Here is a 24646-nt window from a genome sequence, read left to right on the forward strand (position 1 = left end):
AAAAAAAAAGAAAAACAAAACAAAACAAACAAACAAAAACGGGGATAATGCCTAGCATCTTTCTAAAGATGTGATTGTAAGATTTAATGAATTTGCATATTTAAAGAAATGTTGGCCGGGCGTGGTGGCTCACACCTGTAATCCCAGCACTCTGGGAGGCTGAGGTGGGCCGATAACGAGGTCAGGAGATCGAGTCCATCCTGGCTAACACGGTGAAACCCCGTCTCTACTAAAAACTACAAAAAATTAGCCGGGCCGGGCGCGGTGGCTCAAGCCTGTAATCCCAGCACTTTGGGAGGCCAAGACAGGCGGATCACGAGGTCAGCAGTTTGAGACCATCCTGGCTAACACGGTGAAACCCCGTCTCTACTGAAAATACAAAACTAGCCGGGCGAGGTGGCGGGCGCCTGTAGTCCCAGCTACTCGGGAGGCTGAGGCAGGAGAATGGCGCGAACCCGGGAGGCGAAGTTTGCAGTGAGCCGGGATCGTGCCACTGCACTCTAGTCTGGATGACAGAGCGAGACTCCGTCTCAAAAAAAACTAAATAAATAAAAATTAAAATTAAAAATTAAAAAATTAAAAAATGCTTAGATCACTTTCTGGCACATAACAATTTAATCAGTGCTCACTAATATGATTTCTTGTTGAATGAATGAGTGGCGCTGAAGCCTAATCTCCTGCCTTTTCTCAGTACAAGTTGTTTTCTCCTATTGTTCCAGCCCCTTGTCTCGAATAACTATATGTTTACTTCTTTATTGTGTTTGTTATCAATGTACCCTCGCCAGAATAAAAGCTCTATGAGAGTCTGTTTCTGTTCTACTCATAGCTGAATTTACCAGCTTGAGAGGAGGGTTGGTGAGTTTTGGCAAACCTTTTCTGTAAAGGACCGTATAGTAAATATCCTGGGCTTTGCGTGGGACATGCCGTCTTTGCGCAACTACTCCACCCCTCCAAGCTGTTCAAGGAAATGGGCGTGGCTATGTTCCAATAAAGCTTTATTTACAAACCCAAGCAGGCAGAATTTGACCCGCAGGCCACAGTTTGCCAATCTTTAAACTAGTTCAAAATACTGGACCCACTACAATAAAAGAGGGTCTCCTATCAGGTTCAGACCCCACAAAAGCTCCTTTTGATAGTTTCTTTTAACTATGTAAAACTATACATATATTTAAATTTTCAGCTGGGGTCCGTGAAAACAGGCCGCGAGCCAGAGTTTACTGACCACTAATCAGACTGTCCCGACATGTCCCACATTCCTCCTGTGGGGTAAACGAAGTCCCTTGGGTCCCCTAAAACTAGACTTTCCCAAAACGCGCCACCACCCCCGGCCCCGCGCGCGCCGCCGCTTTGCCAACCCTCTGAGTCCAGCGCGCCTCCAGCCAAGACCCGCCCCCCTTCGCGGCGATTGGTCGAGTCTCCCCCTCTTTTTCACCGGGGAACGCCTCCTCCCTCTGACAGACTCTGCAGACAGCCAATGGAACGCCACAGGGTCTCGCGCCCCGCCCTCTTCGGGCCCGTTGGAGGCGCGCGTGGGCGGGCCGTTATGAAGGTGGGGCGCGGAGCCTGGTAACCGTTGCCGGTAACAACGCCCCGCCCCGTCGGGCGGGCGGGCTGCGCGAGGCTGGCTGGCGGCGGGAGCTGGAGGAGGAGCAGCCGCCGCCGCCACCGCTGCCGCCATAGAGACTGTAGCCGTGGAGACTGTTACTTACCAACGGGGACCAACACGCAGCAGCCGCTGCCGCCGCCGCGGGAGCCGCTGCCCGAACTCCCGGCCCGAACTCCAGGTGACCGATGCGACCGCCCCGGGCCCAGCCCGGCCGGGGAGTATGGGGGGCGGCGGAGACCTCGCTCGGGGAGCCGGGGGAGCGGGCAGCACGTCCCCGCCGCCCACCCCAAACGTCCGGGGGGTGCGGCCGCGGGACCCGCCTCCGCCACCCCGTCCCGCGCGCGCGGCGGAGTTTGGGGGGACCCTGGCGACGCCTCCACTTTCCTTATTGACCGGACGCGGGGGAGGTGCGGTGCCGTCGCCTCACTTTTTACAAAACTTCCTGAGGTTGGGGCGTCCGGGGACCCCTTTCTCACGCTTACCTTCAAACTCGCTGAGTTGGGGACGCCCCAGGAACGTCTCTCAAACTTCTCAAACTCCCTGAATTGGGGACGCTTGGGGACCCTCTTCTCACTTTAACCCCCCAGATATCTTGAGTTGGGGGCACCCGAGGACCCCTCTTTTACTCATACCCGCGAATTTTCTGAATTGGGGGCGCCAGGGGACCCTCTTCTCACGGATACTCTCCAGATCTCTGAGTTGGGGGCGCCCAGGGACACCTCTTTTACTCATATCCTCAAACTCCCTGAATTGGGGCACCTGGGGCCCTCTTCTTACTTTACTCCCCAAACCTCCGAAATTGGGGTGACCCTAGAGCCTTTCTGTCACTCGTAGTTGCAAACTCCTTGCCTCGAGAGGACCTCGAAGACTCCCTTCTCATTTTTACCCCAAATTCCTAGATTTGACTTGTCCCGGGGACCCCCTTTTTAATGGACTCCCAGACATACTGAATTTGGGGGCACCCCGGAACGCTTTTCTCATTCCTTAACTAAAAGCTGGTGCGTCTGCCCTGGAGAGAACTCCTCTTGCCCTTCTCATCTTTTCACCCCAAATTCTCGCGTTCAGGGCTCCTCTCCCTGACACCTCCTCCCCTTCTCTCTGTGACCCCATATTCCTGAGTTTGGGGGTTCGTGCGTCCGCCAGTCTTTCCACGTCCCCCCAAGAAGCCCCTCCGCACGTCCGCAGCTCTCCTCTTAGACTGATCTGGAAGGGAGAAAAGTTTCACCAAAGCGAGTGAAACTTTTTCTTTTTTTAAATTTATTTATTTTCTTAAAGAACCTAAACTGCTCGGGGCATTTTATCCGAGGTTGTGCGAGTGCGTGTGTGTGTTTGTGGATTTAAACTCCACCCCCTGCCCCCCCCCCCCCCCCCCCCCCCCAGCGCGGTCGCGGGCGCACACACACACACACACGCACTCACACACACCACACACACTCACACCCCAAATGCTCATTGCTTTCTTTTTCCCTCCCTCGGAGAAGCCACCGCGCTCCCTCGCCACCAGCCTCCGGCTCCGTTCCTTCTGGTTTTCCTCGCTGCTCCGCTGGGAAAGTTGGGTTTTCCGATCCTAGTGTCTATTTCAAGGGCCCCCCAAGGGCCCCAAGCGCCCGGGCTATTCTGGCGGCTGCCGGCGCGGTTCATCTTCCTATTTTAACCTCCTGGTTGTGCGGCAAGAATGGGGAAGGGAGAGGGCAGGATGAGCGCGGGACCCAGGGCGGGCTGCCTTACCCCCCCCCGCCCCCCCCCGCAAGGCTTTATTCCTACTTTGGGATGTTGTTAGCTTTGCGCCTCCCTGCAATTATTTTCCTGCTTTGTGCCATAAATGACCAGCGCAGGCTTCGATGAGTTCTTTTCCCTCTCAGTCAGCTTCATCTCTGCAGGTCCAAGGTATCAAACCTTGTACAAGCTTCATTCTCTGTTTCAACTAAGAGTTCCCCAACAAAGTAACAGTAATAATAATAATGACACAAAACAACAACAAAGACTTTAAAAAAAAAAGTGTGCCTGTACGTATTGTTGACGTGTATTTTATCTTTTTACATCATGCCCCGAAACATTGTTTTGTTGTGGAAAGATCCTTACCTCCCGTCCTTCTCTGGATAAGGAGGAGGGGGGCATCTGTGCTTTCTCCTGCTCCAGTTTAAAGACTTGAACTGACTGTAAAATAACCTTAGAAACGGCAACTCACCTACTCTGACTAGAGAAGTAAGAGTTTATGGTACCCTCCCCTAGGAAAATAATTTAAGTTCTTGAATGACTAGGGCTTCTTCATCAACAGGTTTAGTACGGAAGGCAACTTATAATGTATGATGGGAAAGATCACTGGTTCTGTGACTGTGTGACAGTTCAACCGACTTGGGTCGGGAACGAGTTCTGAAATAGTTTGCCCCTGCAGGAAAAGCAATACTGAATTCTTTTAGTTTTTTAAGTTCATTCTTATAAACCACTGAATCTGAGAAGAGACAGACAGTTATTACCTCAATAACAGGGCAAGTTCTTTGAAATCACTTGATCTTTGCTTTCTGCATGAAGGGCATGCATTACCTTAATGTATGTGTGATGTGTATTTAAATATAACAATATCATATAATGTATATGTGACGTATGTTTAAATAGAGATACTTATCTTTTAACATTGTTTATTATTGAAGTACTGACAAGGATGGTTCTGTTCACCACAAATGCAGATACTGGGGAATTGTTTCTCTGGGTCTTATTCCTTAGATCTAATTGTTTAGTTTTACATTAATGTTATAATCAATAAAAATATTAAATTGGCTTAACTTTAATATTATAATCGAGTCAAAATTTTAAATGCACCTGTGGATTTTTTTTTTTTTTTTTTTTTTTTTTTTTTTTTTTTTTTTGAGACAGAGTCTCACTCTGTTACCCAGACTGGAGTGCAGTGGCAAGATCTCAGCTCACCGCAACATCCACCTCCCAGGCTCAAGGGATTCACCTGTCTCAGCCTCCCAAATAGCTGGGATTACAGGTGTGCGCCCCTGCACCCGGCTCATTTTTGTATTTTTAGTAGGGGACAGGGTTTCACTATGTTGGCCAGGCTAGTCTCGAACTCCTGACCTGAAATGATCCACCCGCCTTGACCTCCCAAAATGCTGGGATTACAGGCATGAGCCACCCGTTTTCGGCCTCTGCACCTGTGGATTTTTATAGTAGCTAATGATTGTTTTGGTCATGAAATTCTGGGGCCAGAAGGAACCACATCTTATATATTTGTTTCTAAAGTTGACAGCTATTTATTAAGTATTTAAATATTTTAAAAATATATATTGAAATATTAAAACATGAAATATAAAACACATTTATATTTAAATATTAAAATCTAAATAATATAAATATATTTTTAAATATAAAAGGAAATATATTTACAATATTTACAAACATTAACATTATGCCCCCATACATACCACACTTACTTGTAAAATATGAAACTTTGGAAAAGCAAAGGGAAGTTCTCATCTTGCTTTCAGGACACTCACTAAACTAGCAGGGGAGGAGAATGTGAGTCTGTGGGCCCGCTCGAAACTACAGTCCAGGGCGACTCCCTGCTAAACATAGCTGTATTTCTGACTGAACTATATGAATATTCACCCGAACTGGGGGAAGAGAAGGACCATAAGTAACCTCATGTCAATTCAGGCCAGCTTTTGTCACCAAGTGAGTCACAGGCCAAATTTACAAAACTCCAGTTTCAGAGTTTCCTGGATTTCAGTATTGTTGGTAAGGGGTTGTGGCTTATGTATTTTTAAAAAAATGTTTTGACTCCGGCTCTAGAATATTAAATGGCGATGAAGCTCCTCTGCTGGTCGTGTTCTCATGCTCGTCTCATGTAGACATATGCCTGGCATAGTGAAAGCTCTTATTTCGATGGAATGATGGATGATGATGAATGGATGTGGATGGCATGGTGTGATGATGTGGGTGTGTTGGTGGATGTATGGATGGATGGGTGATGGTATCGGGTCGCCAGTGATGGAGTGGGTGGATGGATGGATGGATGGTGATGGGTGGTGGGTGGCGTGGGTGGGTGGATGGATGGATGGATGGATGGGCAGGCCAATGGAATATACGCTGGGAATTAGAGAGAAAACTGAAAACCACCTACTTGCTTCTTGGAAACTCTAAGGTCAGCAAAGGAATCCTCATAGGAAAAAAATATAGGGGAAGACCCAGAATGAAGGGGGTGAAAGGGATAAGGGTAGGTGAAGGAGGAGTGGGAAAAGGTCCAGAGAGAGGCCCTAACAGGTCTAGAGGGAACTGGAGCCTGGGAAGCTCCAAACTGGTTTAGGATTCTAAACTCTTCTCTGCAGAAAACATCTATCCAGCTGCCTGCTGGACACATCCAGGTGGATTCTGATAGGCACCTTAAACTTAAGGTGGCCAAGCTGAGCCTGTCATAGTCCCCCCAGACCTACTACTCCCAAAGTATCCCCCAAACTCCTTAGTAAGTATCAACTCACTTCTCCCCATTACTCAGGCCAAACCTTGGGATCGTCCTTGACTCCTCTCTCCCAAGCCATCAGCAAATCTTGTTGACTTCACCTTCAGTAGTTACCCAGAACCTGACCATGCCTTGCCACCTCCACTGCCAGCCCCTCTGGTCCAAGCCACCAGCATCTAGCCCAGATGATTCCACCACTGGCACTCGGCAGTCTCTCCTCAGCCCAGCAGTCAGACAGGGCCTGTTAACCCTAGGGGAGGGGGTGTCATGTTAAGTTCTACTTCATATCCCTCAGCTCGAAACCCTCCGATGGCTCCCATCTCACCTGGAGCAAAAGCCAAAGTCACCCCTAACTTCATTCCCCACCAAGCCTAATACCTCTTTCACCTCATCGCCAACCTAGATGCATTCCCCTCACTGTACTTCCACCCTGCTGGCCTCCGGAAGCTCCTTCCAGCTCTGCCTGGAAAGCTCTTTGCCCAGGTATTTGGAGGGCTGGCTCCCTGACTTTCTTCAGGCCTTTTCTCAAATGTCACCAGGCTACCCACTTGAGAATGGGTGCTCTCAGCCTCCTCCCCTGCTTTCTCTTGTCTCAGCATTTATTCCTATCTAACACACCATAAGTTATACATATTTATTTTATTATCACTGTCCTCTTGTTAGAATGTCAGCTCAGTAAGGGCAGGAACTTCTGTTTTATTAACTTTTTTTTTTTTTTTTTTCTTGAGATGGGGTCTCACTCTGTCACCAGGCTGGAGTGTAGTGGTGCAATCTTGGCTCACTGCAACCTCTGACACCTGGGTTCAAGTGATTCTCCTGCCTCAGCCTCCCAAGTAGCTGGATTACAGGCATGTGCCACCACACTCAGCTAATTTTTGTATTTTTAGTAGAGACAGGGTTTCACCATGTTGGCCAAGATAGTCACGATCTCCTGACCTCGTGATCCACCCGCCTCGGCCTCCCAAAGTGCTGGGATTACAGGCATGGGCTGTTTTATTAACTTCTATATCCCCAGGGCTGAGAATAATTTTGGTGCTGAGTAGGCAAGTGAGAAATATTTGTGAAATGAATAAACAAATGGTTTCCTTGACACTTATGGGGAAAGCATATGTAGAAATGAAGAGCTGGGAGCTGCACTGGGTGTGGTGGCTCACACCTGCAATCCCAGCTACCTGGGAGGCTAGGGCAGGAGGATTGCTTGAGCCCAGGAGTTTTGAGACCAGCCTGGGCAACATAGTGATACCATGCCCTTAAAAAAAATTGTTTTTAGTTAAGAATTGCTCATAGGCACCTTAAGCTCATATTGCCATCTCTGAGTCAGTAGAACTCAAATTGGATGAATCTGGATGAACAGGGGCAGGGCAAAGAGGAAAGGAAAAGTTGCAGGTCATAGTGCTGGATGTTGTAGACCAGGGCTTTGGGGCACAGCAGAGAAGGGGTTAAATTGTGGCACCACCATTTATTAGCTTAGTGGCTCTGGGGCAAGATTTGACATCTGTGAAATCGATAATAATAGCTCGTGTGGTTGCTATATTAGAAATAATTTCTATAAGCTATTTAGCACAGGGGCTGGCATCTACTAGATACTCAGAAAAAAGTGTTATTACTATTATTATTAGGATGAAGCAAATAAGTAGTAAGTGGCCTGGGATGATCAGTTTTTTATGTGGTTTCCTGACCAGTACCAAAGGCTAAGGAGGCATTTAGTAAATACATCTTGCTTGATTGAGTGGTCGGGCCCCATGCTGTCTGTTTTAAGGTAGGAAATCCCCCTTAAATTAACCTGGAAACTCATGGGTACTAATGTGTCCCTCTGCAAACACAAGTGCTTCGTAAGAACAAAAACAACATGAAAAGTTGTTGGAGTCCTACATCTTGATTGTGGCATGGGCCCCTCTGAAATGACTCCCCAGATATCACATTTGTGATGGGTTTTGGGGAGTGGCCAGCTCTACAGATGAGAACATTTTAAAACTGGTTTCCCTTCTCTGTTATCACTGGCTCTTGGATGCCAACACGGTCGGAGTCTGGAAATGAGCCACTTGGAGCTGAGGACTGGCCTGGCCTTCGTGCCAGGACTTGAGTTGGGCCCTTAGGAGCAGACAGCCTGGCCTTGCTGCACCTCAGTTGTTTTTTCCTGAAAGTGCATTCCTGTTTTATGATACATAATGTCTTGCGTGTTTGAAAACCCTGTTGTATGCCCTGGCTATTCCTTATTTTTAATGTTTGTGAATTTCATGACTTTCTAAAAAATGCAGTTGACTTGCCACTGCCTGTAGATGATACATAAAGCAGATAGATTTTAAATGCTGTCAGTCCATTTACACCTGCTACAGTCCATGTTTCAAAGTGGAGAAAAGCTGAAAAGCCATTAAAATATGTAGAATTTACATGTAATGGTCTGATATAGTGATTATTTGTCATTTTTTATATAATGAAGCCCAGATGTGCTATATATGGTAAGCCTATTTCTACTAAGATCTCTGCAGTTATTTTGGACATGTGTGCATGTGTTTGTGTATATGTTTGAGACTGGGGGGTGGGTAATTCATAATAAGAAACTTAAAAAAAAAAAAAGATGAAATCTCGCTCTGTTGTCCAGGCTGGAGTGCAGCCTCAAACCCCTAGGCTCAAGCAATCCTCCTGCCTCAGCCTCCCAAGCAGCTGAGATTATAGATGTGAACCACTGTGCCTGGCCATAAGAGGCTTCTTATATTTGAACTTGGCTGAAAAATTGAACAGTAGAGACAAAAAAGCAAGGCTGTGTGATGTGGACTGGGCTCCTGGCATCCAGCAGTTTTTAAGGAGGTGACAGTTGAGCTGAGACTGAAATGAGGAGAGGGAACCAGCGCTGTGGCGTTCAGAAGGAAGAGCCTTCCAGGCAAGGGACAGCAGATGCAGAGGTCCTGCAGTTGTGTGGCTGATGCCTGGTGAGCAAAGCAAGGAGAGGCAGAAGAGGCAGGGGCAATCTGCAGGGCCTTGGAGGCCATGGGCAAAGTTTGGATGCTATTCTAAGTATAAACTGGATCATCAGTAGAGTTCACGTCAGCCTGTAGCTGTCAGATCAAGGGTGTCCAGTCATTTACCAAAAGACCTGCTTTTCAGACTCCTGACATTTGTTCATTATTCATTCATACATTCTTCATTCATTCATCCTCCATTCATTTATTCATTGCCTTCTTTGAGTAAAGTGCTATCCTACCCAGTTACAAAGACCAAAGACCAACAAGGAAGGGGAGTCAGTATCAAATAGGCTTTGCTGGGTGTTTCTACAGGGCACAGAAGGCAGACAAAATAGGGAGGCCAGCTATCCCTGGAGCTGAGGAAAGGTCTGAAAAGAGGGTGTGGATCTGAACTGTATCCTGAGAATGGTGTTCTGCAGGCAGCAGGTGGGGGAGAGGGGTGTGGCCATGTTTTCAGGACTGGGCAGTCCATGTTTTCATGTCTCCATGAATCTGATGACTATACCCCATATAAGAGGAATCATAGAGTATTTGTGTTTCTGTGACTGGTTTATTTCACTTTGCATAAGTCTTCAAAGCTTATCCATGCTGTAGCATGCGGCAGAATTTCCTTCTTTTTTAAGGCTAAAGAATATTCCATTGCATGGATATGCCACATTGTGTTTACACATTCATCCATGGATGAACACTTGGGTGGTTTCCACCTTACAGCTATTGTGAATCATGCTAAGCAGAGATCTCGAAGAGACTCTTAGGTGGAGGGAGAACCTGGACAGAGGCTCAAAAGGCAAAGGAGGAAATAACTTCAAGAACTGAGCACCATGAAGGGTGAGATCGAATGGCAACCAGAAAGATTAGACTTGCACAAGTCCCATGAGAAAAAGGACTGGGTCCCCACAGAAAGGCAGAAGGCTTGACTCATGAGCGCCTGTCTCCTGGAAAACTGTTGAAATTATACCAATGATATAGAAGTCCATTCCTAATGCTGCAATAGCACTTAATTATACTTTTTTAAAAAATGCAAACTGTTTATCTTTTAGAAACTGTGCCATGTTTCCAAGGATACATTTCTGTCCAAAAGGTGATCGGTAGGGAAAGGCCTTAGAAGCAGTTTCCAAAAAAATTACCAGCCCACAAAAATGTATGCGGGCTCCACCCAGGCCAGTGGAAACCCAAAGAAAATAACACGAAGGCCTTTTTCCCACCTCTCCTGTCCTTCTCAGAATACATACAGACAGATGTAGCCTGCCTTGAGAAAAAATATATTTGGAATTCCAGACCCACTGAAAACAGACTAAAGGATATGCTTCTGATTTTAAAAGGAATTATTCATTTCTTGAAGAATTCATCCTACTAGGGATTTCGGTGAGGAGCTCACTGGGATCTCCATCCATTTATTTAGCAAATATTTGTGGGCCTGAAATATCAAACATCTGAGGAGCTTATAATTAGTTAAGTATTTACGTGTATTAATATCATCATGTGGACAGTTGAGGGGGAGAAGGCACTAGACAAATTTAAAATTATTAGAAACCATTGGCAACTGATATTCAGACCCTACGTTAAAAACAGGATATATCTCAGGAGCAAATCTTTTGTGTAAATCCTGGTATTTTTACTGCAGACCCTTAAAATGACAGACGCGGGTGAGTAGAATTACTTCTGGAAATGGATATGATTCTATTCATTAATTCAATTAAATCAATATAATTCAATTATTAATTGCCAGCCTTAGTTCACACTGATGACTGTGCTCATCGGAGAGACTCAGCATGCAAAAGAAAAGACTCATCAATTTGCAGTTATTTAACGAACTGCAGGATGGTGGAGTCAGCAGCAGCGGCTGGGCCGCAACATGGCGCCTCCCACCTAGACTTCCGGTCCGGAAACTTCCACCTTCCTCCCATTTACATGGGCCTGCATGAGCCTACTTCTTCTTATACTTCCGTATTGTCTCCCTGCGGGTGCCTTGCACAGACCTTGGGTTCCTTCGTCTCTGGATTCTCACTGATCTCCGTCTTCTCCCAGCCACCTTGTCACGTCTCTCTGAGCTATGTCAGGAGGAATGGAAGGGCACTTTCTGACTACTTTGTTAGCCAAACGGACAAACTTCCCCCTCCCCTTTGTTGTAACCACACATTCAAGGCTTCTTTCAGTCCAGCCCCATCTCCCTTTTCGTTGCTTCCCTTTCACTACTCCAAATGACCTTGCCATACTTTAAACGGGTCTTGTACTTTCTTATCCCCTCTCAGGAATGTCATTTCTACTAAAGAAAATCCTACTCTTCCCTCAAGACCCTTCTCTAATCCCCTCTTGCCATGGAACCTTGAGATTTTCGTTGAGGAGTTAAGTTGGAAAATATAAACTAGAGCAGAGTCTCTACCATGGCACTATTGACATTTGAGGCCAGATTATTCTTGGTTGGGGAGACTGTTCTGTGCACTATAGGAGGTGGAGCAGCCTCCCAGGCCTCTACCTGCCAAAAGCACATTCCCCCTTCCCCAAGTGGTGACAACCAACTGTTTCCAGACATTGCCAGATGTCCTGAGGTGGGAGCTAGGGTGAACAGAATTGCCCCCCAGCTGGGGGCTGCTGGACTAATCAACCAGAAGTGGCAAAGACTGCAGGCAAATTGCCTCAGCACTTAGATTTAGCATTGCAAGGCCTCTTCGACAGATGGTAGTGATTTGTGCGTCTCATTTCCTATTCTTGATTGTGACAAGGTTCTGGAGGATGGAGACAGCTACTCCTGCCACAGTTCCCACAGGCCATTGTATATAGGGCTTCATATTTAACATGTGAGTGAATGACATACATAAGCCCGAGTGCTCTTCAGAACGGCAAGGGCTATATCAAGATGGTAAACCTACAGTTCTTAAAAAAAAAAAAAATCACGCAGCCCGTGCCTGAGATCCAATAACCTTCAAACTCCATGTTTTCGATTTGGTCTCAATTAACATTCCAGCTCTTTCAATATGTACTTTTCCTTTACCAAATTTCAAAAGAAATTTTAATCAAAGACCCCTACTGTTAATTAATTTCCCTTTTTACCCAGCCAAAATTGCAAATGAAGTTCTTTTTCCAGAAAGTTCGGGGAGCGGGGAGGGGTTTTATAACAGAGCTGCTGCTGGGTCTCATTGCTAGGAGCTGAGTACACAGTGGAGAATATGAAATCCCGAATTCTATGTCCCAGCCCATTGCAGTGACTTGATTTGTCTCTTGTTTTGCTTTGGAACTTTTCAAAGATTTCACTCTGTTAAAAAGTCAATTTGGAACAAATATAGAGCTGTTATGTCTATTAGAATTGTTTCAGCAACGAAATGTGGCACTCAGCATTTGTTGAACCAATGAATTCTCCTTTTTGCTCTGAGGGAAAGCAAGGTTATAGGGCAAGTTGTATTTTAACCTTAGCTTTTTTTTTTTTTTGTGGTTCAAACAATTAGTGAAAGATTTGAAAGCTCCAGACACTTGGGGTCACCCCAAAAAGTCAGCCCTGGGCCACGAGCAGTGGCAGAGGAAGCAGTTATAGAGAATTAACAGAGTTACATACAATTTACTCACTTTGTAGGCAAATATTTCTAACCTTGGCTCCCTTTCTTAAAGATCTATTTCCCCAGCTTTGTTCCCCAACTCAAAAGCATTTCCCAACACATGGATCTGCTACCACTGGATCTGCCAAAGCAGAATCCTCTTTTTTTTCCAGTTCTTTTTTAGGCCTTCCCAGTAGGCTGAGGAGAAAGTCTCTCGTGGGTGTTAAGGTATCTGTAACCCCTCTGTAACACTCCTGACCTCTCATGTTTAATGAAGAACAGATTCCAAAACTCGAGAGCTGAGTGTTAAAGAAAAATAGTGAATGGTAGTATTGGTGGTCCTGGAAGGTGCTAAAACCAACAAAGAGACACTGCCTCAAGATCATTGCCCAGGTGGCTCTGATGAACTTGGACGAAAACGCATCTCGCTGAAGTCTCTCTTTATCTTGCGGCCTCTTTATAGGTGTTATTATCAGCCAAGCACTCACTGCACTGCCTCAGTGCAGGGAGAGCCCCCATTTCTCAAGTTCCCACAATGGAGCCCCACATTTCTATTTAGACCAGTAACAGTTCTCATCAGGAAGAGAGGTCATTTTTCATGCAAGTCAAAATATAAGCCACTTAGAGAGGCTGGGATAAACTTCATGGGTAGCAAAGTTCTTTCATTGTTTCCAAATAGATACTCTGAAATAATTATACGTTTAGTTGTCTGGTTACAAAGCTCTTAGATAAAATAACGTATGACATCATTTATCAAGTCATTTGCCTTCTCTGATCTATATAAGAATGTTCAATGCTTTGTGATAACATTTTGATTTTTTTTTTTTTTTTGAGACGGAGTCTCGCTCTGTCGCTCCGGCTGGAGTGCAGTGGCCGGATCTCAGCTCACTGCAAGCTCCGCCTCCCGGGTTTATGCCATTCTCCTGCCTCAGCCTCCCGAGTAGCTGGGACTACAGGTGCCCGCCACCTTGCCCGGCTCGTTTTTTTGTATTTTTTAGTAGAGACGGGGTTTCACTGTTAGCCAGGATGGTCTCGATCTCCTGACCTCGTGATCCGCCCGTCTCGGCCTCCCAAAGTGCTGGGATTACAGGCTTGAGCCACCGCGCCCGGCCTTGATTCTCATATAAGAAAAGAAGAAAGAGGGTTTTTCAAGAACAGCAGAGCGTGGTATGTTGGCCACAGAATCAAGCAAATGGGCAGAAAAGCAGCCCTCAGTAAGGAGTAGCCAGACGTTAAAAGTAGTGCCTGTTAGATCAACAAGGTTATGTTTTAAAAATAAAGGGAACCTGGCACAGTGGCTCATGCCTGTAATCCCAACATTTTTGGAGGCTGAGGTGGAGGATAGCTTGAGGCCAGGAATTCAAGACCAGCCTGGGCACCATAACAAGACTCTGTCTACATACAAAAAAAGTTTAAATTAGCTGGGCCTGGTGGTGCACACTTGTAGTCTCAGCTACTCGGGAGGCTGAGGTGGAAGGATCACTTGAGCACAGGAGTTGAGCATAGGAGTTGGAAGCTGCAGTGAGCCGTGTTTGCACCACTGCACTCCAGCGTGGGTGAGAGGGTGAGACCTGTCTCTAAAATAATAATAATAATTAATAATAATAAAGGGTTGCCATGATATTACCTGTGAGTACCTACTATGTGCCTGGTGCATTACATGTATTACTTCTAATCCTTGTAAACGCCCAGTGGAATTGGAATGATGATCATGCCCTCAGAAGGGTAAAGATATCTTAATGCATGTCTCAGTCCTTTGGGCAGGTAGCTGAGGAATATTTCCTGCAGCTAAACTCCACTCAATTTGCCTTTCTCTTTAGTTACTTCCCCTCTTTGTTGCTTCACAAAGGTTGGACCCAGGGTCTAGGAAGAAAGGCAAGGCCCAAGTGAAAGAGAGATGTGTGGGTCCCAACCTGGGCAACCTGCTCTTGCCAGAAACCCGAGTAGCCTGGACCACTCATTCTTCCTCACCAGGGTCTAGTCCAAGGCTATAGATGGAGCTGTCTCCTCTGTTGCCCAGTGTTGAAGGGTAGGGGTCACCTCATCTTCTCCCCACTCTCCTTCACCCCCACTAACCCACTGCTCTCTTTTCTACTCACTACTTCCTATAGATCCTACCACCCAAACTGGTCTTGTATTGATTCTTCCCTTTCTATTTCTGATTATACTGTTCCAATTCAGACCCTCTCATTCAGGATTGTTCAAGTAAACTTCCCATTTCTTACCTTAGATGAAGGGTATAGCATGGGTCCTCTTGTTCTGTGTTCTTCCACATCTGGTGCTTCTAGCTGCCCTCAACAATGGCCTTAAGATGGTGGGGGACCCTGGGAGGGGGAGACCACCTGATATTGTGAAACACCAGGAGTGCACTGAATTAAATCATGTGAACTCATAATATTTTATTCATGCAACATGATTAAATTATAAGAAACAAGAGTGTGTGCAGTATCAACTGTGAGCATACATTCTTTAAAACTGCTGTTGGCTGGGCACGGTGGCTCATGCTTGTAATCCCAGCATTTTGGGAGGCCGAGGCGGGTGGATCACAAGGTTAGGAGATCGAGACCATCCTGGCTAACATGATGAAACCCCGTCTATACTAAAAATACAAAAAAATAGCCGAGCGTGGTGGCGGGCGCCTGTAGTCCCAGCTACTCGGGAGGCTGAGGCAGGAGAATGGCGTGAAACCAGGAGGCGGAGCTTGCAGTGAGCCGAGATCATGCTACTGCACTCCAGCCTGGACTACAGAGCCAGACTCAGTCTCAATAAAACAAACAAACAAAAAACTGCTGTTGATTGGGAGAGACAGACTGGTGCAGGGCTCCCCAATAATATGAAACCTGCAGGGTATGACATTATTTTTTGTTTTGTTGTTTGCTACTCTTCATTAGCAGATAAGAGGAAACGTCTACTAAAGGTTTAAGAAATATTGATAGGGAAAATGTTTTAAATTCGAGGAACCTAGCCAATAAATATTTCTGTAGATTGGCACAAGTGCCATTATTTTATTTGAGCAGTGCCTTTATTTTATTTGAGCAAAGAAAGCCCACAGGATGTTTTAGTATTCCAAGGAAGTGGGGATCAGCAAACATTCTCTATAAAGGGCTAGATAGTAAATGTTTTAGCTTTTGCGGCCCAGATGGTCACTATCTCCACTACTCAGCTCTCCCGATGGAGCTTGAAAGCAGATGTAGACAACATGTGAGAGCCTGGGCATGGCCATGTGCCAATCAAACTTTATTTATGGATGCTGAAATGTGAATTTCATGTAATTTTCATGCATTGCAAAATATTTTGATTTTGATTTTTTTCTAACCACTTCAAAATGTAAAAGCCATTCTTGGCTCATGGGCCATACACAAACAGGCTGGGCCAGATTTGGGTGGTAGGCGGTAGTTTCCTGAGTCCTGCCCCTATGGTGGAGTCCAGGGGCTCTGACTCGCATTCATAGACTTTCTCCAAGTGGTCCATCTTATTTCCCCCTTTATTCCCCGAGCTCCAACCAGCTTGGTCTCTTGACCCCTTCCCTGCCCCACACACCCTCCCCTTGTCTACACCTTTGCCTGATTTTCCCTACCCCACCTCCAGCAGGGTCCAGGACGGGATGCTGCCCAGACTCCCCTGCCCTGCTGTTTATGGTACCCTGTTCCATCTGGAGTCTGCACCTATCACCTTTTGCCACGTAAGGAATTATCTGTGTACGTCTCCTTTTCTTTCTCACCCCATCCATGCAAAACCCTTGAGGATAGAGGCCATGTCTACTGTATTTGTGGGATACCACACAGAGTAATTATTTGTCAAGATTACATGAGTTCTTACTAGATAGAGATCACATCTACCTCTAAAAATCATTTTGCTTTCTAGTAAAATAGGATCTCTTAAGATACTTGTGAATTCTTAAACTTACCCTAAGATAATTTATTCTAAGGGTCTTCTAGATCATTACTGGCCAATATAGAAACATAACACAAGCTACGTGTGAAATTTGCAATTTTCTAGTAGCCGCATTTTATTTCTTTATTTTTGTTTTTATTTATTTATTTTTTTGAGACGGAGTCTCGCTTTGTCGCCCAGGCTGGAGTGCAGTGGCGCGATCTCGGCTCACTGCAAGCTCCACCTCTTGGGTTCACGCCATTCTCCTGTCTCAGCCTCCCAAGTAGCTGGGACTACAGGTGCCCGCCACCACACCCGGCTAATATTTTGTAATTTTTGGTAGAGACGGGGTTTCACCGTGTTAGCCAGGATGGTTTCGATCTCCTGACCTTGTGATCTGCCTGTCTCAGCCTCCCAAAATGCTGGGATTACAGGCATGAGCCACCGCGCCCGGCTCAGTAGCTGCATTTTAAAAAGTAAAAAGAGACAAGTGAAAGTAATTTAATAATACATTTCATCCAATGAACTGTATTGAAAATATTCATTTCAATATATAATCTATAAGAAAAATTATTGTTGAGATATTTCACATTCTTTTTTGTGTGCTAAGTCTTAGAAATCTTAGTTCAGACCAGCCCCATTTCAGGTGCTCGGCAGCCACGTGTGACCCTGGCTTCTATACCGACTGCACAGGTAAAGGTGTTAAAGTCAAGGCAGGCACAAGTTTTACGTCAACTCTTCCTTTTAAAAGGCGACCACTATATTGGCTACTTACTGGCGTGCAGATACTCTATAGCCATGAAAACATAAGGTCACTCGCAAAGTCTGAGTGGTGTGGGTCCACCTGACCTCAGTGTTGTCCATTTTCTAAAGTGACCATCGCTGGACTTTGTGACACAGGTGGTGCCCTCCAAGCCACCTGAGTGATCTGTCCCCAGAATTCCCTAGTGACCATTTCAGGACTTTGGGATCCTGTGTGTAGTCCCCATAATTCTGCTTCTCTTTTACATTATAAAAATCTTACCTTTTCATCATAAAAAAAAAAAAATCCAAATCGTACAAAAGAAAAAAAGAGCCTCTAGTTGCTTCTTCCTCTCTCCTCTGTCCCTCCCACCACTAAGAAAAGTTTGGTGTGGATGCTTTCACATATTTCTCAGGCCTATAAAATATACACACAAATTTTTTAGTATTTTTTGCTTTGAGATGTAATTCACGTGCCATAGAATTCATCCTCTTAATGTGTACAATTTAATGGCTTTTAGTATATTCACAAGGTTATGCAGCCATTCACCATCACCTAATTCCAGAGTCATCACCCCAAAAAGACACCCTATCCCCATTAAGCAGTCACTCCCCACCTCCCTTCCCCAGCCCCTAGCAGCCACTTAGCCACTTTCTGTCTTTGTGGATTTGCCTGTTCTGGAAAGTTCATGAAAATGGAATCATATAGTAAGTAGTCTTTTGTGACTGGCTGTTTTTAGCATGATGTTCTCAAGGTTCATTCACCTTGTACCATGTGTTGGTGCTTCATTGCTTTTCACGACTGGACTAAGACTTTTTTTTTTTTTTTTTGCAAAAAAAAAAAGATATTATTTTGCTCACTTTTCTGCAGCCTGCTCTTTTACCTAATATTTAGCCTGTATCTTTCCTTATCACTCACTATTTGTGTTTGTGCTTCATTCTTTCTACTAACGGTCTGATATTTCCACTCCTGTCCTAAGTACTTACTTAGCCTTTTATTTTATTTTATTTTATTTTATTTTTTTTTTTGAGACAGAGTCTTGCTCTGTCATCCAGGTTGGAGTGCAATGGCACAATCCAGGCTCACTGCAACCTCTGCCTCCTGGGTTCAAGCAATTCTTGTACCTCAGCCTCCCGAGTAGCTGGGATTACAGGCACATGCCACCATGCCTGGCTAATTTTTTGTATTTTAGTAGAGACAGGGTTTCACCATGTAGTCCAGGCTGGCCTCGAACTCCTGAGCTCAGGCAATCTGCCCCCCTCAACCTCTCAAAGTGCTAGGACTGCAGGCATGAACCATCGCATCCGGCCTTAGTTATTTATTCATAGGCATTTTGGTTATACCTTCCACTTTACTGCCAATGCTGCAGTAAGCATGCATGCCCAAATATATTTGTGTACATGTGTGAGATGTTTGCACAGTCACGGGAGGGAAATTGCTGGGCCCCACGGACTTCCTCCCCTTGGCCTTAGCTTGCCGCCACTTACATCTGCACTCCATTGCTACTATAAAGGTGACTTTCCACTTTTGTCCTCTCCTGAAACTGCACTGCCTCCAGCAGGACCAGAGCCACCTCCTCACCTCCCGACACCACAGGGCCTTTTTTTACCACATGCCTGTCCGTTGTCCTAAGTCCGTCCCACTCCTTGCCTCTCAGGCCAGCACAAACTCTTTACCTTCTTAACATTTCAGAGTAGCAGGTCCCAGACCCTTTGACAGCCTCGTGAAAACTTGTGTCTCCACCCTCCAGGAGAATGCACACTGAACTCAACCACAGTGTTCTGTGGGCTACTGAGGAGGTGCTCAGACCCCCTGGCAGCCTCTCCCTCCCCCGGCCCCTCTTCTGGAAGGTGTTCCCTGTCAGCTTGGCTCTGCCTGTCCTACAGCCCACGTGTGACTGACTCAGCCTCATTCTGTCACCGTGAGCTGCGCCCATGCTGGCGTGTGCCTCTCGGGAAGGCCTGGCCACTGGGCTGGTTTGCACAGCCACAAGCTCATGCTTGTCGCCCTTGACTCGTGCACGGACTGGAGCCTAGCAACGGTGTGCACCCCGCCTCCGAATTCCCTCTGGACACGCGGCTGTAAACTCTGCTATCTTTATTCTCCAGCAGAGCACTCATTCTGCCACCTTCTCAGCGGAAGACCTTCCTTCCAGCAGCCCAGGATGCAGCCTGCGGGGCCACCCTCCGTCCGGAGCTGCTTTCTTGGGTCATTGACCCCATGCTGCCATGGCCCGGGTTTAGGGACTTGAGCCCCTGCTCTCTCCAGCCCGAGGAGGGAACTCAGTTGTGCAGCCACTAGCTCCTGTTCTTGAACCTCTTTCTTGCTGTTATAGTTGGCTTCTTATTATGGTACAAATTCTTTCTCTTTATGTAAACAATTTAAAACCAGAATTCCTGTGACCTAATCCTCGATAAAGTTGTTCATTCTTAATCTGAGCTTTTCTCCCATTTTAAATTCAGTGAATCATAGTTTTCTTTTTTAACATCCTTTAAGATTTCTGAGACACCAACCTCCACAGTTTTCCTCCCCCCACCCCCGAATGTAGAATCTTCTAGAAACTCCCTGCTCCTTTATTCTCCAGGGTTAATGTTCACTGAGAGCTTGGCCCAGAAAGTCTACAATTCTCTGACTCCCAAACTGGGACATAGTCTCATTTCAGATTCCTGATTGTAGAATGCCTACCTCCCGCAGTTCATTCCTCATTCAGTCTCTCGGCTTATTCTGTTGACGGGACTCATGTAAACACGTTTTGCTGCTTAGACTCAGCGTTTCTGAAACAGACTTCCCCACACCTACTTCTCTCCCATCACTCGAGATTTTCACAAACAGTCTCTTAGGGATCATGTTGAACAGATATTTTTGTTTGTTACTGAATTTTATTTCTGAAAATGTTCAAATTGTACTTTGTAAGTTCTTGTGCCTAATTTCTCATAATTATGAGAATATTGCATTTTACTTCTCCTGAGGTGAGGAATGCAGGAATGCTTTTAGTCTCTATGTCGTCGTTTCTCTTCGTGGCTGGCATTTGCCAGCACTCAGCGTCATCTTCTTTTTTCAATTGTGGTAAAATTCACATACAATTCACTTTTTTTTTTTTTTCCAGATAGGGTCTTGTTCTGTCGCCCAGGCTGCAGTGCGGTGGTGAGATCATGGCTTACTGTAGCCTCCACCTCCTGGGTTGGGACTATAGGTGCACGCCACCATGCCTGGCTAATTTTTTGTAGAGACAGGGTCTCACTATGTTGCCCACGCTGGTCTCAAACTCCTGGATTCAAGCAGTCCCCAGCCTCAGCCTCCCAAAGTGCTGGGTTTACAGGCATGCGTCACCACACACCACACCCAGCCCAAAATTTACCATTTTAACCACTTTAAAGTGGTTTTCATTTGGTGGATTTTAGGATTTTCACAGTGTTGTGAAGCCATCATCATTATCTAATTCCAGAACATTTCTGTCACCATGAAAAGAAACTCCATACCTATTAGAAGTCAATCACAGTCCCCCACTCCCCAGCCCCTGGCAAACACCAGTCTACTTCTCGTCTATGCGGGTTTTCCTATTCTGAATATTTCCTATAAATAGAATCATACAATATGTGTCCTTTCTCGTGACTGGCTTCTTTCACTTGTGTGTATATAAATATATATTTAAGCCCTGGAAGATTGGATAATATTGTTTTGAAGTTCATCCACATTGTAGCCTGTGTCAGAGCTTCATTCTTTTTCATGGCTGAATAGTATTCCGCTCCATGGATGGACCACATCTGTTTACGCATTCATCCCTTGATGGGCATTTGGGTTGTTTCTACCTTTTGACTATTACGAATAGTGCTGCCATGAATATTCGCGGACAAGCTTTTGCCTGGACATATAGCTTCATTTCCTCAGGGAATACACCTAGGAGTGGAGTTGCTGAGTCATATGGTAACTGCATGTCAACTGCCAAACCGTCCTTTTACATTCCCACCGGCAGGGATGAGGGCTCCAGTTTCTCCACATCCTCACCAACACTTTTATTTTTCCCTGTTTTTCCTATAGCCAACCTAGTAGGTGTGAAGTGGTATTTCATTGTTGTTCTGATTTGTGTTTCTCTAATGACTAATGATGCTGAGCCTTTCATATGCTTTTCTCTGTCTGTAGATCTTCTTTGGAGAAATGTGTGTGTATATATATATATTTATTTTATTTTATTTTATTTTTTTGAAACAGAGTCTCACTCTGTCACCCAGGCTGGAGTGCAGTGGCGTGATCTTGGCTCACTGCAACCTCACCCGGCCGAGAAATGTATATTCAAAAGTATTATCTGGGCTGGCACGGTGGCTCATGCCAGTAACCTCAGCACTTTGGGAGGCTGAGGCAGGAAGATCACTTGAGCTCAGGAGTTCAAGACCAGCCTGGGCAACATGGTGAAACCCTGTCCCTATGAAAAATACAAAATACAAAAATAGCCAAGTGTGGTGGTGTGGGCGTCTGGTCCCAACTACTCCAGAGGGTGAGGTGGGAGGTCCTCTTGAGCCCGGGACATTGAGACTGCAGTGAGCCATGTTCATGCCACTGCAGTCCAGCCTGGGACTGCAAAAGCGAGACCCTGTCTCCAAACAAACAAACAATCAATCCAAAGATGTTATCTCGTATAATAATTTTCTCTAATCCACAAGTTTCTCTTCTTCTGTGAAATGTCCAAAGACCCTGAATCATGAAGGTCCTGAACGCATGTAAGAACTACACAGGGTGGTGGAGGTATGGCAGTTCATTCAGGTGCTACAACAAAAATATTAGAAACTGGCTGGCTTCTAAACAACAGGAATGTGTTGCTGTCAGCTCTGGAGGCTGGGAAGTCCAAGATCAAGGCACTGGCAGATTTGGTGTCTGGGGAGGGCCTGCTTTCTGGTTCAGCTTCTGCCTTCTAGGTGTATCCTCACGTGATGGAAGGGGCAGGGGAAGTCTCTGGGGCCTCTTTTGCAAGGACCCTAATCCCACTCCTGAGGGCACCATGTTCATGACCTAATCATCTCCCAAAGGCCCCACCTCCAGATGCTGTCATATTGAGGGTTAGGTTTCAATATGTGAGTTTTAGGGGGACACAAATATTCCAACCATAGCACAGGGTCAGGATCCACATGACATGAGAGCTGGCCTCCCCCTTCCCTGTGACATTGCTCCAGCTCCTGCCCATGCACGCGCCCTTTTCAGAGACTGCCCAAAACCCCACATCCTGCGCCTCTGCGATGGAGACATGACAGGAATGTTGGTCTTCACCCCCAGAGTGTCCTTGACCTGCTGGACACAGATTTCTAGAATGGTATTTGTCATTACATGGGCTATTTGATACCTGCCTTTTTATATATTTGGAGTTATTTTAGGCTCTGTTTTAAAGACATGAGTCCAAACATCTGAGTCTAATACAGAGTGGGCAAACTAGCCCATGGGCTAAATCCAACTCACCGCCTGTTTTTGTACAGCCCGTGAACTAAGAATGCTTTTTTTCCTACATTTTTAAGTAGTTGGAAAAAATCAAAAGAAGAATGTTTTAGGACATACAAAATTATCTGAAATTCACATTTCAGTGTCCATAAATTGTGCTTGCTTCGGCAGCAAATATGCTAAAATTGGAACCATAAATAAAGTTTTATTGGCACACAGCCACAATCATTTCACCCTACGATGGATGGAGTTGAGTCATCTTGACAGAGAATGCCTGACCTGCAAAACCTAAAATATTTGCTATTCCGCATTTCACAAAAAAAGCTTGCCAGCCCCTGGTCTGACACACATTACTTGGCTATATGTGATTAGTACTCATGTGTATATGAATGTGATGCTGATTTTGAGGTTTATAAAATCCCTTAGGCTCTTCAATGGTGTTTAACATCATGTTTTTGCTTCATCTAAGGGAGAGAGGAATATTTACTTTGTTATCTTCTCCTGTTTGTTGTAATTAAAGAAGAGTCTTTGGCTACATCCATCTTGCAGGATGAATTTCATTGCCTTCTTATACCTATGAGAACTATGCCTTTACAAAAAAAGTGCTGGGTCGGTGCAGTGGCTCACGCCTGTAATCCTAGCACTTGGGGAGGCCGAGGCAGGTGGATCACCTGAGGTTGAGAGTTCGAGACCAGTCTGACCAACATGGAGAAACCCCATCTGTACTAAAAATACAAAATTAGCAGGGCGTGGTGGCGCATGCCTGTAATCCCAGCTACTCGGGAGGCTGAGGCAGGAGAATCGCGGGAGGTGGAGGTTGCAGTGAGCCGAGATCGCAGTGAGCCGAGATCGCGTCATTGCATTCCAGCCTGGGCAACAAGAGTGAAACTCCATCTCAAAAGGAGAAAAAAAAGAAAGCGGTAGTGCCCTGGTCTTCCTCTGTGGCATTCTTCTTTGTCTTTGAGGGGCTGTGTCTCAGGGGGCATTGTTTCCTCTTAGCTCTGGTCTCTGACTCACCAACACGCAGCTCTGGGTGACTCTCCCTTGAGGACTGTGGCTGCTTCCTGGCGGGTTAAGCCAGTTCTGGAAGTGGGTGTGCAGCTTATATGGCAGCCAGGAGTGGTTTCTGAAATTAATTACTGCTTTAGATGATGATGTAAGGAGTGAGGCTCCTGGGGGAGAAACTGCCCCTGTAGAGAAGCCCAGCACCTGTAACCCGTCACCTTCGTGTCCCCCTGTAGAGAAGCCCAGCACCTGTAACCCGTCACCTTCGTGTCCCCCGTAGAGAAGCCCAGCACCTGTAACCTGTCACCTTCGTGTCAAAACACGCTGTTCACCTAAGAAGTGAGAATGTGTCATGGCTAATCAACAAGGAAAATAATTTCTGTTTAGCTGTCAAAAAAGCTATTTCCATGATATCAGCCCTTTCAGTTGGAGCTGAAACCTCACAAAAATAAATTTTGCAGCATTTGAATCTTTTGTTGTAGCTGGATTTTTTAGAGTTAAGACATTGCTAGGAATTACTGACAGAGTCGAGGGAAGGGCTAGAATTGGAATCGGGCTTCTCTGGGGTGAGAAAGTCAGTGGGGACTCGCCTTAATGCCTGGCCATGAAACTCATCAAGGTCAGTGACTAGATGTGATAAATCAGGTGGGCTTCCTTGTGTTGAATGGGTGGATGCGAGAAAAAAACTGAACTTCTCTCTAAGCCCCTTTACTCCCCTCTGGCAGGTATCTCTCTTCTGGGCTTCCTCTGATCCTCGATCCTCGAATTCCTGGGGTTGGTGGACTGTGGGTTAATTATCTCCCAAGTGTTCTGTGAAGGCAGAGCCAATTATCAGCACAGTCCCTTCTCGGGCTGTTTGAATTCCTAAATACAGGGTGGTGGGAGGAAGGAGTAGCCACCTGTGGACTGTGGCTCCCTGCTGGAGATGGGTGTGCATCTCACTTTGCCCCTGTGAAGATTATGCCTGTCGCCCTTTCTATCATGAATGTCTCTGCAGCCCATGGCTTCTGACCTGCTGCCACCGTCTGCCTCTGCTCAGTC

General features: G+C 45.9%; 1 protein-coding gene across 5 annotated transcripts in view; it reads left to right on the plus strand.

Annotated features, from left to right (window-relative positions):
- Positions 1-1523: 1523 nt before the first annotated feature.
- RFX2 (regulatory factor X2) overlaps positions 1524-24646 on the plus strand; it is a 123341-nt gene continuing 100218 nt past the window's right edge. For 2 of the 5 annotated variants that reach the window (XM_017867005.1, XM_017867009.1), the window contains exon 1: positions 1524-1784. Coding sequence is in view for 1 of the 5 variants with exons in the window: in XM_017867003.1 (XP_017722492.1) it covers positions 16166-16259 (94 nt within the window). In the remaining 4 variants the exon portion in view is untranslated. Of the gene's footprint in view, positions 1785-16152; positions 16260-24646 lie in introns of those variants that run through there. The other 3 variants (XM_017867003.1, XM_017867010.1, XM_017867006.1) reach the window with 3 other exon arrangements.

The sequence above is a fragment of the Rhinopithecus bieti genome, unplaced genomic scaffold (genome assembly GCF_001698545.2).
Source record: "Rhinopithecus bieti isolate Rb0 unplaced genomic scaffold, ASM169854v2 scaffold_1853, whole genome shotgun sequence".
Lineage (NCBI taxonomy): Eukaryota > Metazoa > Chordata > Mammalia > Primates > Cercopithecidae > Rhinopithecus > Rhinopithecus bieti.